Source organism: Rattus norvegicus, chromosome 5 (genome assembly GCF_036323735.1).
Source record: "Rattus norvegicus strain BN/NHsdMcwi chromosome 5, GRCr8, whole genome shotgun sequence".
Taxonomy (NCBI): Eukaryota; Metazoa; Chordata; class Mammalia; order Rodentia; family Muridae; genus Rattus; species Rattus norvegicus.
In genome coordinates, this window is record NC_086023.1 from 66490492 (window position 1) to 66506583 (window position 16092).

The 16092-nt window shown below is 40.8% G+C and overlaps 1 protein-coding gene across 2 annotated transcripts in view; it reads left to right on the top strand.

The window, feature by feature from the left end:
* The window catches only part of Tgfbr1 (transforming growth factor, beta receptor 1), a 57024-nt gene extending 41144 nt beyond the window's left edge, over positions 1-15880 (top strand). The window contains exons 5-9 of one of the 2 annotated variants that reach the window (XM_006238030.5): positions 4044-4211; positions 4604-4760; positions 6526-6650; positions 7858-7988; positions 11625-15878. In XM_006238030.5, the coding sequence (XP_006238092.2) occupies positions 4044-4211; positions 4604-4760; positions 6526-6650; positions 7858-7988; positions 11625-11750 (707 nt within the window). In that variant the 3' untranslated portion in view covers positions 11751-15878. Of the gene's footprint in view, positions 1-4043; positions 4212-4603; positions 4761-6525; positions 6651-7857; positions 7989-11624 lie in introns of both variants that reach the window. The other variant, NM_012775.2, reaches the window with a different exon arrangement.
* The last annotated feature ends 212 nt before the right edge of the window (positions 15881-16092 follow it).

Below are 16092 nucleotides of genomic sequence, written 5' to 3' on the forward strand. Positions count from 1 at the left end.
GTCTTTTGCCTTACAGAAGCTTTTCAGTTTTATGAGGTCCCATTTGTCGATTCTTGATCTTAGAGCATAAGCCATTGGTTTTTGTTCAGGAAATTTTCCCCAGTGCCCATGTGTTCGAGGTTCTTCCCCACTTTTTCTTCTATTAGTTTGAATGTGTCTGGTTTGATGTGGAGGTCCTTGATCCACTTGGACTTAAGCTTTGTACAGGGTGATAAGAATGGATCGATCTGCATTCTGCTACATGCTGACCTCCAGTTGAACCAGCACCATTTGCTGAAAATGCTATCTTTCTTCCATTGGGTGGTTTTAGCTCCTTTGTCAAAGATCAAGTGACCATAGGTGCGTCCCCCACTTTTTCTAATGTCAGGTATACTATTAAGGATCCCCCCTCTTTGCTTCTTTGTAGATTTAGAGGCTCTATTAGTTAACTTATCACTGTGACAAACATACCTTTGAGAAGGAAGGGTTTCTTTTGGTTCCTGTCTGAAGGGATCTTGATAGAAGGCATAGTGACAGACTGAAGCCTGAGGCTGATAGTTAACTGACTGCATCTGCAGTCAGGAAGAGGGGCGGGATGTGGCCATGGACTAGTGCTACCCATCTTAAGGGTGAGTCTTCTCACCTCATTTAAACTTCTCTGAAACCACCCTCACAGTCACACCAGAGGTGTCTCTGAAGCATCCTAAATTACAGTCAAGTTAACAGTTAAGATTACCCACTACAGAGGCTAAGGCTGATCAGTCTTGTTGGTTTCATAAAGTGTCTACTGACTGTGTTGTGAACTTCTTAGGCTGTCACATAAGGACACGTACATGTGATTGTGGTAGGAACGCTAATGGATGGTAGGTAGTGATTATCAGTGGCTCCTGACATTTCAGTATCTAATTGAAAAATAAGCAAAGCAGTAATCACAGTCTGTATGTTTGACTCTTACATTCTTCTATTTTGACACTATTTAGCTCCCGCTTCCAACTCTTGAAATAACATTTTTCTTACTGTATATTTTTCCTTCCTTCCTTCCTTCCTTCCTTCCTTCCTTCCTCCCTCCCTCCCTCCCTCCCTCCCTCCCTCCCTTCCTTCCTTCCTTCCTTCCTTCCTTCCTGATTTGGTTTAGTTTGTTTTTGTTGTTGTGTGCTTGTTTGTTTAGTTTCTTTTTTTTAAAAGATGGCCACAGCTGGCTTTGAACTCACTCCATGCCCCAGTGCTGAGATTACAGTGTGCCACTATACTAGCCGCTTCTTATTTCCTACTATTTGCTTATTTCCCAATCTTATTATTCTGATTGATTTGTAAGAGGGCTCTGATTTACAAATAGTGATTGTTCCCTTAAAGAGCTTGCCCAAATGTGATCTCAAACCCTACTGTGGTGGTGACACACTTGCTGTTGAAGTTTAAACCTCTTTCAGACTTCCACAAACCCACTGACCCTGTTGTGCCCTGACCTATCAGTTTTTCAAGCTGCAGTCAAGTGGATGCTGTCATCTGGTGGCCATGATGGGAACTAACTGACCCTACTGGCTTCCTCCCATCATCTGTTTTCTTATCAGGTGTACCTACTGGGCAGAACCTAGGTTTTCCATCCCACTTCTCTTTCTCTTTCTCTTTCTCTTCCTCCTCTTGATTTGGCTACTTTTGCCTAGGTCAGCCTTAAACAAAAGAAAATAAAAAGATTTATTTTTAATTATATCTGTGTGCAGGTATGTGTGATTGAGTACAGGTGCCCAGGGAGGCCAGATGCATAGGTCCTCCTGGGCTTGTGTTATAGGCGGTTGTGAGCCTGGGAACTGAACTCTGGTCTTCTCAAGACCAACGTTGGTTCTTAAATGATAAGTCATTTCTTCAGCCCGTTGTGCAGCTCTCTTTGTATGAGCAGTCTCTTCTGTCTTCCTCTCTGGTTAGATACTCCAGGAAACCTCCCTTTCCTGTCATTTCTCTACCTGTTGTGTTTTTTAATCTTTCAGGACACAGTTATGGTTAACAGGCGTGCACTTGAGCTAGTGGTGTACCCATACCAAGAAAAAGACTTTAGGGAATGCATAAAGAACAGTTGAGAAAAGAAAAGGAAAAAACAACAAGAATAAACAAAACAAACAAAACTAGAATCACTATTTTGAGTTCTTTTGGCAGTAGCAAGAAATACTTTGCATGGGGCTAAAGAGAAGACTCAATGATTAAGAACACTGAATGTTCTAGGGAGCCTGACTCCAAGCCCCTGCATGGTGGCTCTCAATTGTCTATATGTAACTCCAATTCCATTGGATCCATTGCTCTTTTCTGGCCTCTATGAATATCAGGCACACAAGTAGTAAACAGTCATACACACAAGCAAAATACTCAAATATAAAATAAAATTAAAAACAAAGAAAGGAATCTCCTCCAGATTATGAAGCCCTATCATTTTTGACACGCATGCACATACCCTATTGTTTTTTGTTAGGTTGGTTTTGGTTTATGTTTTTGCTTTTCCTCCAAGACAGGGTTTCTCTGTAGCTCTGGCTGTCCTGTAACTCACTCTGTAGAATAGGCTGGCCTCCTGCCTGTGTCTCCCAAGTGTTGGAATTAAAGGCATATGCCTACAAAATATAGATCGTATTTATGCCTCCTTTTTTCTTTTGTTTTTAGCTAGTAGGGAAGGGCACATTTTAAATTCTCATAAGGCAAACCTTGTGTTACCTACTTTAAAAAAAATCTAGTTCTGTATTCTCTTTAAATGTCTTAAGAGTCTTCAAAGTAGGCCTGTTGAGAAACATGTCTGAGGCCATGTAATCAATAGCACACAGAAACTTGATTCCTGCCTAGGTTAGTATAACTTGTTTTAGTTATGTTTTTCTATTACTGGGATAAAACACCATGACTAAAAGCAAATTGAGGACATTATTTCTGCTTACATTATCACAATCACAATTCACTTGAGAGGAAGTCAAAGCAGGAACTGGAGGCAGGAACTAAAGCAGAGGCCACTGAGAGACATTATTTTACTGGCTTGCCACCCATGACTGGCTTAAGTTGCTTTATTTTAGCACCCAGGACCACCAGTGTAGGGGTGGCATTCCCCATAGTGAGTGCCCCCCCATGGTGTATTAATCAAAAAAAAGTGCACCCCAGACATGTCCACAGGCAACTTAGTGGGGACATTTTCTTAGTTGAGCTTCCTTGGTCTCAAATGACTTGAGCTTGTGTCAGGCTGACATAAAACTAGCCAGTACATGACTTAAGGGTATATATATTTAACTGAAGTGTGTTGTTTCTTATTTTTCCTATCTACTTCTAAGTTAAATAGCATTTACTGGACCAGTGTAGCCTAGGAGCCTAACTATCGATCTTAATGTTACATTTCAGATACATGCACCAGTTTACCAAGGAACTCTTTAGCACCCACATTTCAAGCTGTTTAGGTTCCAAATCACCTGTACAATGAGGTTCAGTCCTAGTCTCTTTAGCCTTCTCTTCCAACACTTCAGTTCCTGTGTTAGCATCAGAGGTACTGCTGTTCTTGTTTTTCTGAGATAGCAGCATTGAAATTATGATTATCTTGTCTGGCATCTTTGAGAACTGTACAGTCTGTCACTAAAGCTTGTCAGTTCTCACCAAAGCTCACTTCAGTTTTACCACATGCTATTGTGGCCGTACTGGGCTCCCCAGATGTTTCTTATCTTCACTTTCTGCTCCCCTTTTTCCTCCAGAGCAGCACTGATCTTGAACTAATCTGGCCCAGGTGCCTCCTCAGGCACTAAGGAGTCCCAGCTTTTACTGTCTCTGTAGGATGAGGAAATGAACATTGTTGGAATATGATTCCTTTTCTCTTAAATGGAGTTATATCATTGCTTTATCTCATGAATAGGGGGTACAGTCTGAGGATCTGAAATATATGCACATAAAAGTGTAGAGAAACTAAATATGAGAAAATATGGAAGGAATTGATGCAAAGTTGAGGTGGCATCCTGTTGTAGGTTGTTCAGGAGTGATAGTGAAAAGTGCTGACAGCTTGAGTAAGCTGCAAGTGTTCAGCAGCCCAACTGAACTGTGTCTGTTCTGATGTGCAGACAATGGTACATGGACTCAGCTGTGGTTGGTGTCGGATTATCATGAGCATGGATCCCTTTTCGATTACTTGAATAGATACACTGTTACTGTGGAAGGAATGATCAAACTCGCTCTGTCCACGGCAAGTGGTCTTGCCCATCTTCACATGGAGATTGTTGGTACCCAAGGTAACACTTTCTACAGTTCTGTTATTTAAGCTTATGTGCCTGTGAATATAATATATATATTCAAAATGTGAAACCTAACTGGACATATGTAGCTTTTTAAAATTTGAATGTTTTTTTCCAGTGAAAATATAAAAATCTGAAAGTTTATTTAGAGATCAACAAACAAACCAACAACTTTTCACCTTGGTTTTTTAGTTTTTAGATATACATTGTCTGAAGATTTAAACAATTTCATCCCTTTTGACACAGTGGTTTGCTGAGTTTAGTAATAGTCTAGTTGTTATAGGTAACTTAGTGGTTTCACACTGGGACTGGGGAAGCTTTTATACCTAAAAGTGAATTGTGCTTGGTGTCTCTTGTTTAGCAGTCATGTCTAACTTTTGGTTTTCTAGGAAAACCAGCTATTGCCCATAGAGATTTGAAATCAAAGAATATCTTGGTGAAGAAAAATGGAACCTGTTGTATTGCAGATTTGGGACTTGCTGTGAGACATGATTCTGCCACAGATACAATTGATATTGCTCCAAACCACAGAGTAGGCACTAAAAGGTACACTTAGGAGTAAATGGTATTTGATAGTGACTGATGTTAACCGCCCCCCCCCCATTTCATATCTGTATGTCTTCTGAAACTCAAACTTGGTCCTTTATTGGATTGTTCACAAACTTTGAGGGTCTTTGCTACTCTGCAGCCTAGTTACTTAAAACCAGGCCTATTGATGGACAACCTTCCAGAAAGTGTTATCATTAATTGGGTTAATTGTAAAGACAGTAGTATCTAATAGTAGTCAAAGTCCTTCCTGTCTCTGTACTATAGCCAGCCTGTCTTTATATTTTCTGTTGTAGAACATAACATCCCTTAACATACTGTTCCCTTAATATCCCTCTGTACCTCTGTACCTCACAGAAGCCTTTTTTGATCCTCAGGACTCTTACATCTTCCCATTACAGCACAATAAGTGACTCTTTGAGTCATTTACCCTAACTGTATTCTCACATTATATTTTAACTGTCTTTTTGTGTGTCTTGGTCTGTGTGGTCCATTGGCTTACAAGAAGCTTAAGATGCCTGTGTTCCAGGTACTTATTGAAGTGCCTTATCTACTTTCATAAATATCTGTTTCATGCATTCATTCTCAAAAGAACCTCTATAGATAGATGTCATTCATTACTATTAATTCAGAAGAGAAAAATACACTTAAGGTTTAGTAATGTGACAGGTGAGCTGAGATGATGGACTCAAAATCTTACTGTATATAAAAATTGTGTCATGATATTTCTTCAAAACTAATGCCTTGAACTTGGAAAGAGCCAGCAACTTTAGTCAGTCTAAATTGTACTTACTGTTTCTGGGTTGTGTGGGACTTGCAAGAACTTATGACTGAGTGAGCACTGAGTGAGCCTCAGTAGTGGTCTGTAGTAGTAGTAACTGTAGCAAACCTCAGCTGGGCAGTGGTGCTGCGTGCTTTACTGCCAGTGCTTGGAAGGCAGAGGCAGGCAGATCTTTGAACTACAGAGCAACAGGGCAGCCAGGGTTACATAGAGAAATCCTGTCTCAAAAAAAAAAAAAAAAAAAAAAGCTAAAAGAAAGAGACAGAGAGACAGAGAGACAGGGAGACAGAGAGAGAGAGAGAGAGAGAGAGAGAGAGAGAGAGAGAGAGAGAGAGAGAGACCTCAGAACCCAGTCCCTTTCCTCTTGCCTTTTTCATACTGTTTTGGTGAGAAGGCTTCCAGATTAAAATATGTGGTCCCTAAATAGTCTGTGAGGGTGGTGTGTATCAGGGTATTTGTAACAGCTACAGCTGTTCAATGTGTGTCTTTCATAAACCATGATCAGAAGACAGATGGCATGGAACTGCCATTTCAGCATTTCATGGGATTTAGTCAACATCATTCATTTGCAAACCAGTTTAAATACTTAATATTTTGCTTGCAACTGATATGCTCTCAGTCATGTGATATTTTATGTGTGTCTGCATATAGGGAGATGTCTGAAAGGACTGACTCATGTGTTGACATGGTAAGGGGTGATTTTTTTTTTTTTAACTTTATGTACTTGGGAAATTTTTTTGTAGGTATTGTGATTCATTTTTAAAACAACAAAACTACAATAAAAAAAGAAAAACATTCTTGTGTTTGATAGTATACGTCTTTAATCCAGGTGCTTATGAGGCAAAGGTAGGTGGGTCTCTAAGCCAGCCTAGGCTATATAGTGACACAGGCTATGTATCTGTTTTTTCAAGAAGGAAAAGTATATGAAACAGCTCAAAACCAATGTGCTTTATAGTTGACTACAATGTTGACTTCTTTTTTCAGGTATATGGCCCCTGAAGTTCTAGATGATTCCATAAATATGAAACATTTTGAATCCTTCAAACGTGCTGACATCTATGCAATGGGCTTAGTATTCTGGGAAATCGCTCGACGCTGTTCCATTGGCGGTAAGTCACTGTCCTTCCAGTTTGTCATAAGAAGTTAGTCGAGTTATTTTTTTTTTTTTTTTTTTTGACTGAAACTCTACAGCGGGCAGTCTGACAAGTAACCACTGAGAATGCCACAGGGGACAAAAGATCAATCCTGCCAACACACAGCTTGTCCAGCTCCTCCTGCTGCTGTTTTAGTCTCTGTCAGAACCCAGCCTTTTGCTATCATCTTGCCTATGTGAAAGGCAACCTGAGAAGATGTTTCTAGTATGAACTTGGCTAAAACGACTTAAAAAAAAAATCTTTTTTACAAAAAGCCTATGATTGTTTTCCTATAGTTTGATTGTTGAAGATCTATATAATGATAATTGCATTAACATTGCATGCTTTTTAGATTAAGTTTGTTTTAATTTTTGGTTTTATATTAGGCTGAGAACTTACTTGTCAGTGTGTGCTCAAAACACTGTCTCTTAGGCTTAGGCATCCTGGCTAGGATTTTAGACAGTGAGAGATAGAGTACATTTGGTATTATAGCAAATAGAACGTGTTATTTACAGACACAATCAGAAGGAAGAGATTTGTATCTTAAGCTAACCTTGTGGGATTCACATCTCCTTATAAGAATATGTCCGTGCATCCAGTGAGAGACTGCAATCACAGTAAGATTTCATCTTCTGCCTAATAGAGTTATAGTCAAAATCTCAGCCTGGTCCTCATAGCACATAAGGCTCAAAGTTGTCCTAGTTTCTTTTTCTATTTCTGTGATACAGTTTTCTGACAAAAGTAGTATAAAGGAGAAAAGGTTTATTGTGACTCACAGTTCCAAGTTACAGTCTGTCATACAGGGAAGTCACAGTGGCAGGGGCTTAAGGGACCTAGTCATGTCACATCTGTAGTCAAGAGCAGAGCCGAGGGAGTGCGTGCGTGCTCGGCTTGCTTTCTCTATTTTATACACTCCAGGGTTCCTTGCCCAAGGTCAAACGAATCCTCCTGTGTCAGTTAAATAATCAAATTCCTCATAGAGACGTCCAGAGGCCTGTCTCCTGGGTGACTCTAGATTGTGATGACTCAGGTTATTACAGCAGCAGGTGTGGGTAAGATACAGAAAGTTGTGAGCCTTACTCCCCAACCTGATGAATTACAAACCACTGTAGTGGTCCTCGCAAATAATCCTTCCAGTGGCTTGGCAGCAGTAAATTACATTGGACTTTTTAAACCAATACAGGAATCCACGAAGACTACCAGTTGCCTTACTATGATCTTGTACCTTCTGATCCATCCGTTGAAGAAATGAGAAAAGTAGTTTGTGAACAGAAGTTAAGGCCAAATATTCCCAACAGATGGCAGAGCTGTGAGGTAAGTGATACAAAGCTCTTTGCTAAACTTTCTACTTAGTAGGCGGAAGTTTGTTACTTTTCTGTAAGGAAAAATGCAAAGGTTTTTCCCCCCTTTTTCATAAACTAACAAGTATTAGTAAAAGTATTAAAAAGACCATGAAGCATTTGCAGTGGCATGTCAGAACATTGTTAGGTATGCTAAATGAAATAAAATGCCTGCTGTTGGAAAGAATGCCTCCATCCATCCAGTGCAGCCCAGAATAATATGACAGACACTGGGCAGGAGTAAGGAGGCCTGTCAGCACTAGCTTGGCTCCCAGTTCAGACTGGACATGAACAGGCTGCACCAGTTCCCTGAAACTAGCAGCCCTCTGTAAGAAGAGGGGCTTGAGCAGGGTCACTGCAGGACCTTCAGGTGTAGGACCTGTGCTCCTAGGGCTATGCACATGTAGGGCTGCTCCTCAGAAGGGAGGGTTGCTCGCCAACAGAGACTGGCCATGTCATCCCCAGCTTTTATAGAATGTGGTGGGAATTCACTCTTAACTGTAAATTCAAAGAAGTCATAAAACCAAGTTTATTAACAGCTGTTACTCTTAGATATCAGTGTTCCAAGGACTGCCTTCCAGATTGGAAGTTTCATAGTTTAGGTGGACTTTCAAAAAAAGAAAGAGGTAGACATCTCAGTGTCACTTCTGACATCACTGTGCTCTCTACCTGGCATGTGGCTGAGTTTGTAGAGTACATGCTTAATATAGCAGAGGCCAGGGATTGCTCCTCAACTGTGACTAAGGGTGGTGCTACACAGACCTGTTCTCCTAGTATCCCAAAAGTAAAAGCAGGATATTCAGGAGTTTAAGCTCAACTTCAGCCAGTTCCTGGCTAACCTGGCCTCCAGGAGACCCTATCTCAAAATAACAACAAAGTTAGACCTTTTAATGAGGCCCCAAGGAATTGTACTAAGGTAGTGTTTTCTGATTTTAGGGAAGTCTCTCTTGCAGTTGGAAATCTCTACAAAGTTCTACTCTGCTTTGTTGAAAAATGCCAAACATTCATTCCTAGGAAAAAAGTCCAGGTGGGACACTCTATGGGAAAAGCAAACCTAAAAAGAAAGCATATCTTTCTTTTCCTTAAGAAAATTTTTTAAAGTTTTTTTTTTAATTGTATGACACCTTAAGCAAAATACAATGTTCAGACCCAGAGGAGACACTCAATGTGCCCAGAGTGTTCATGTAATAGAACTCAACATACAATAGTGTGCTTTAAAATGTCTCTGGGTGCTTGATCGCATAGATATGAAGTTCTCACACATTTAATGACTGAAGCAGTTTAGAGACAGGCGTCTTTTAAGCAGGAAGAAGTTGGTTGGTTACTATTAAGAAAGAACATGTGCAGTCCATAGATGCTGGTTAATGCCATTGCTGCCGTGTTATTTTCTCAATTTGATGAGATTAGCTTTCTGTGTACTTACTGCTATTCAGGCTTCTACTTTTCTAGGGTTTGAAAGTCTCTCAGTCAAAACACATAAGAGTGTGGAACTGGCTAAGCCCAGGCCTGTGATCCCAGCTGCTCAGGAGGCTGAGGCAGGAAGGTCACACGCTCAAGCCTGCCTGCACTGTAGAGCTCTAATGTAAGATCAGCCTTAGTAACGGATGTAGTGAGACCTAAGATTAAAACTGAAAAATACTCTAAATGGTTCAACATATAGCTTAGTGCTAGCATGCTTGCCAAGTGTGTGTGTGGCCCTAGGTTCAGTCTGCAGTAACACATGCATACATGCACACACAAACCTCAAACTGATCAGTACATAAATGTGTCCTCCAGGGCCTTTTGCTGTTTCCAGTCTGGACTGGTTGCTTTGAGAGCCACTGTGTGGCTTTTGTTGGAATTCCTTTTGCTTCTGTGTCCTTCCTGGGCTTTCACCTCCCTCCTTGTTTACTCCTACATCTTCTTGTTTGTGTGCTCCTCTCTTTCAGGACTGTTAAATTAGACATTTCCCTTCCTATTGAGAATATGCTTTCCCTTAGCATGCTTTATCAGCTCTAAATTGTTCTTCTTGGCATTTACCACCTTAAAGGTCTATATTTCACAGTAATTTATTAATTGGTTCATCTCTGAGTTGTCCTCAAACTTTTTGAGGACAGAGATTTTATAAGTTTGTTCACTGCTGTATCTAACACCTACAGAAATAGTTGTTAAATAATAGACTTCAAAAATAGTTGTTTAAATAAATGTATACATTGGTACCTGGTCTTTAAATCCAGAAACATATTTTCTTAGAAATACTTCTGAAGTAGTCTTGGGTCGTCTCCCATTTCCTTTGTTGGTTTTTTTCGCCTTTAGTTACCTGACTATAATAAGCCCGCCCTCCTTCCCTCTACTTAGGAAGATTTATCAGCTTCGTAGGCCATTCCATTTTCCATGTATGTCCTCATTCTCCCTTCCTTGCCCTCCTTCCCATGTTCCCCACCTAACCTTTCTCTCAGGTAGTTATCTATAATTATGTCTGAATGTTCCTCCTACTCACTTCTGACAGAACCTTATTAGTCTATCACTAGACATTTGAGGAGTGTTATAGTCTAAAATACTGAAGGGAACATTGGAAAGAATAAAGTAACTTTGAGTATAAACACTACACAGGGAGAATAAACTTAAACAAAACAAAACACACGAACCCATGATGAATCCCAGGGGTTTGGTGGTGGTGGTGTTCCTGTGGCCTCAACACAATATGCGTACTGTGCAAACACTGTACTACACCATGCCTGCTAATAGTAGAGCTTCAATATACTGCTCGCACTCGCTCGCTCGCTCTCTCTATCTCTCGCTCTTGCTCTCTCTCTCTCTCTCTCTCTCTCTCTCTCTCTCTCTCTCTCTCCAACTTCTGTTGGTTTTGGTTTCTTCATTTCATGTTACTTTTTTCAAATGTCCAATCAGACACTTCACTTTTAGTGAAGGTATAGGTGCATGTGATTGGAGCTTACTTGTTAGACTTTAGGTGATCTCTCTGGGTTATTTGATTGATTCTCTGGTGACTGTTGGTAATCTATCCGGCCTATTCTCTTGGACTGCCCAGATCTCCAGGGGCAATTCCTTCAGAATCCACCAAGAAGAGTGTGCACGGGTGCTACTACTGTGTTCTAGGAGAAGGCTTACAGTCAGAGAGTCCAGCATGCTGCCAGTGTAAGATGCCTGCCCTTCTACTCTGGAACCAGGGATAGGACTTTCTTTCCTTGGACAAAACCCTTAAGCCTTCTGCTGGGCTGGAGAGGTGGCTTGGTTCCTAACTGGGACAAGTTGGAGTGGGCAGAACCCGCATCCCAGCACTTTGAGCTCTTCTCCCTGCTTTCTACCCCAAGCTTTGCTCTAAAGTACTCAAAATGCAGTTATGTTTCCACCCAGGGTCTCGGTGGCTGGCAGAGTGGGTGCATCCTGTCAGGGCTGGACCAGGAGGCAGCTTTTTTAGGTCTCCTGCAAAAGCTCCCCTGTCCACAGCCTTTCCAGCAACTGGCACAAGGATCTGGATGGAGGCTAAAGTCCTCATTTGCTACTACAAATAAAGAATCTAGAATAGGAACCTTATACATATCATTTTAAAGTCACAGATCAATAGCAAGTGGTATGTGTGCATTAATTATTTTTCTTATATTTTTTATAGGCCTTGAGAGTGATGGCCAAAATTATGAGAGAATGTTGGTATGCCAATGGAGCAGCTAGGCTGACAGCTTTGCGAATTAAAAAAACATTGTCACAGCTCAGCCAACAGGAAGGCATCAAAATGTAACTGAAACTTCGTGGGAACTCTGCTCTCTTCAAATCTGCTCCTGGGTGTTTTGGAGGCCGGTTGTTCTACCTCACTGAGAGAACGGAGGGCTCTGCTCCTCTCGCTACAGTGGAATATGGCCAACTGAAAGCTTCCCAGGGTTTCTCTGGGCCCAGAGGCAGCCATGGGGATCCTTTCTGTGCACTATGGATACTTCTTCCCAGACAGTTACAGAATGTTGTGTAGTCTACTTCTGTTTTTATTAACAAAGCTTGTTTTTAAAGACGACCGGCAGCCCTTAGGGAGCTGCTGTGCTGTTGACGGCCTGTAGGGTGAAGGAGCTGGAGCAAGGAGTTAGAGGAAGCACTTCTGATTCCCACTCTTGGTACATTCTCAGAGGACTCCGAACCACTGGTGTTCCCTTGATTCACTTGGAATGTACTGTTCTATAGTTTTTCAAGATCTTAAACTAACACTTAAAACTCTATGGTCTAAAAAATAGGACCTCCTGTAGGTGTGGGGCACAGTGGTCAGCTGTATTGTGTACAGCTCCTGCTCCTTCATGCTCTGAACACAACACGCCTTCAGAAGGGTGTGCTACACCAGTAAGTGCCACTTCTGCGTCTTTCTAAATGGAAACGAACAGAGCTGCTTAAAGTCTGTTAGTCCTGTATCATTTTCATTCAGAAAGTTTATTTTTCTGCGTAACCTAAACCTTTTCTGGGTTTGTTTTTATTTTTAAGAGTTTTTGTGGTAGATGTCATTCAGTATTTATGCCTTTCTCCTACCCAAATGTGCTTGAACCACTGAGGCAATGCTGTAGCATTAATAAGCAGTAACTCTTGTGGGAACATCCCCACACAGAGCTCGTGAGCTTTGCAGTTGAGATGTTTAGCCTGAGTGGATTTTAAGAAGTGAAGTGGCACCCCAGCCATGTACAGTGCTTCACGGATTTAATCATTGCGGTATACAGACTCTTTCTGAAAGAGGAGCTAGTCTATGCTGAAGAACAGTTGTGTGCTATTCTGTAAGCCATTTCTTTTTCTTTATCTGATCAAAGACAGTGTTTTGTTTTGTCTTTTCTCTTTTGGAAAGGAATTGCATTTAAAATTCAAATGTGGTTAATGTTAAATAATAGGCCTTTTTCTGGGAAGGCAGAGCTAGCTAATTTGAATATACAACAAGTGTAGGTGACTTTCACATGCTATATAGCTGTAAGTATTTGTGGATTCTATCTTGGGAAGGGCAGAGTTAGGTGGAGTTTTGAGGTCTCACTACACTTTGAGGAGGGCAGCTTTTAATTCAGTCTTTTTATCTCATATGTGCAGATCTTGCAACTTGCTTGATTTACCTGGTAGCACTGAATTCAGTGGCAGGCTTGATACTAGGAGAAGCGGCAGCTAATAGCTGTTCTGAGTAGAGGCTCTTTTATGTATTCTTGGTCATATGAAATGTCAGTCAGCCCATTGGGTCTCCTCACTGGTGCTGGAGTTAGGTGGTTAAGCCTGGGTTTTACTTCAGTGCTGTCAAGTCTCTACAGGACTTGTATGGCTTTTAAAGTCCTTTTTATCACTGTGATCATATTCTTGGGGGGAAATGTTGTCATTGCTTCAGACAAAATGTTGGACATAGTGATGTTGATTCTCAGATAAAAAGGTCACAATAGCCTTTAGTGTTTAGCCAAGAGGAGATTATGACTGTTGATTTGAAGCAGCTGAGCGCTGTTAACATCTTATCTCAAACCTAGCATAAATTGAAGACTATTTGGTCTTAAACCAAAGTAACTGTATAGTGAATGACATGTTACCTAGGCATTCGTGTCAGTTTCACACATTTAAAAGCATCATGGGAAAAAGTACTTAGAGATTAGTATTTTTAATGCAAAGCTGAGTTTCTTTCTGCAATTCTCATGATTTCATCAGTGTAAGGGTTTGCTGTTATGGTTCTATCACCTGCTTAATACGCTCTTGTGCTGTCATCAGGTACTTTTGGGGACTTGGTTTGTTTTCTGTTTTGTTTTGTTTTGTTTTTTTCCCACTTCTAACCGTTCGAGATCTGCTTTATAGAAATCCAGGGACCAATGCATTTTATCACTAAAACTGTTTTTATATAATTTTAAGACTATACCAAAAGTTGTCTGAGTTAAAGTTGTAATATGTTTCTTACTTTATTGCAAGGAAATGGGATTTTGCTGAAGACACTTCTCATGACATCTGAGGTTGAAGAATCATTATGTTTTTCTTACCTAAGTGGATGAAATGTGCTTTGATGAATCAGGGAATTTTTTAAAGTTGGAATTTAGTTCTAAATTGAGTTTACATGTTTACAGCTAATTTTTTGTGTAGGGATAGTTTGATAATCTCTATGTGGCCAATACTAAATATGAAAATAACTTAAAAACTGAGATAGGTCATGGCTAATGCAGCTATGACTGTAGATAGATCTAATTATAGGAATACTTCTGTATCATTTTGTAGTGCAGTCTGTTGTTTCTGTTGCCAATCAGAAACATGCACACCCCCAAGATGTAGTATGACTAAGACAGTTCTGACAACTACATATCATCACGTCAGGACCTGGCTGAACTAGTGTGAAGGAAGGATGACTTACAGAGGCTTAGACAACTTGACTCCCTTGTATCTTCAGCTCTCTTTTTCCCACTCTGCCTTTCTGCTGCCCCCTGGCCCAGAGACTTATTGTCCCTGACCCGCCTCCAGCCTTTGGACCTAAGAGCTACTTTTGAGACCTAAAATGAAGTGATTGATGGAAGCTGTGTGACATTTTCCACTTCCTTGAGTCACTGGGTATCATGGGGAGTAATCTGCAAATTGGAGTTGGGGATGCTCCTGCTGGTAGCCCTGCTTTGATGTCAGCTCTGGGCAAAGATTAGGGTGACAGCCAAGTGGCAGTGGTAGTTGGCCTCAGAAGCAGTGGCCAGCTGTGTCCCTAGTAGGACAGCAAAGGCACGATGAGCTGAGCCTGTAATCCTGCTACTACAGTAGTACTCAAAAAGTGCCTTGAGGCCCTGCCTGGGGCCATGGCCATCGAGAGTTCCACACTTTGGTTCTCACTGCAGACTTAAACGGCCATTTGGCCATTTTTGTAATCCATACATGTTTGACTCTTTCCTCTGCAAATTGTCAGACATGTAAAACCAATGGCAAACTACTACTTACCATGCACTCCAGGGTCTGCCCAGAAGACATTGTGATTCACCCAGTGCCCTGAGGGAATGGTTGTAAACCTTTGTTCCTCAGTCGTGGGAGTATTCTGGGAGTATTCTGGCTCGTACTGTGGAGATTCCAGATGCGCTGTCACAGCCCGGCACACAGTCAGTGCGGTGAGAGTCTGGAGAGTAGTCTGGGAATGAGTGCAGCTTCATGTGTTGGATGTTGAAACTCTTGTGGGCCTCTCGAGGGAAGCTGAGGGCTGTCAGCACATTGTTTTCAATCCTAACAGGACTCTTACTTACAAACATTTAAAAAATATTGTCATAACATTCAATCTCTTTCTTAAAGTGAATTTGCTTTTATTTTCAATGAGATTTGTGAGTTTAATATTATGAACTGTGTTTTAATAATCCCTTTTTCACATTGTGCCAATGGAATGGAATATTTGATATTTCTTTATATGTCAAGGAGATGCTTCAATGTGTCATTTGCTTTAAACTTAAATTACCTCTCAAGAGACCAAGGTACATTTACCTCATTGTGTATATAATGTCTAATATTTGTCAGCATCCGCCAGGTTTGCAGTTTTATTTCTATAAAGTGTGAGTATTATGTTGCTAAGTTACTCAGATGGTACTGTACTGTTTATATTTGTACCCAAAATAACATCATCTATACTTGGTTTTCTGTATTTTATTGTATTTGTGCAAAAGTCTTTTAACTCTGTTGGTGTGATCTCTGCCCTTTCAGATATGTACAGGTGTCCATAGAAATTTTCATTTAAGTTGAGTGGTTTTGAGAAGCCTATGAAGAGAGAAAAAACATAAACTGTGTTTCCCCATCAGTTTTTAAATGTACATTGTATGTGTAGTAATATTCCAGATGAATTGTAAATAAAAATTAGGGAGATGCTTAAGTTTCATCCTAACACTACAGTAGAAAACAGAAGCATTGCAAATAAATGACTTTTTTCCCACCAGTGCCAATGGCAACATACTTTTCTGGAAAGCAAAGCAAAATTGAAGAAGTTCTCGAGCTCAGTCAGGTTGCCATAGAATTACTGTTTCATGAGTTTGTAGAACTGAGTGTCTAGAAGCTAGCTACCCACGCTCCTTGGCTGGTAGCCTCTTTCCATTTCCCAAGCCAGCCACGGCTACAGAGATCCTGCACACATCTCCTCGGCCCTCCTCACC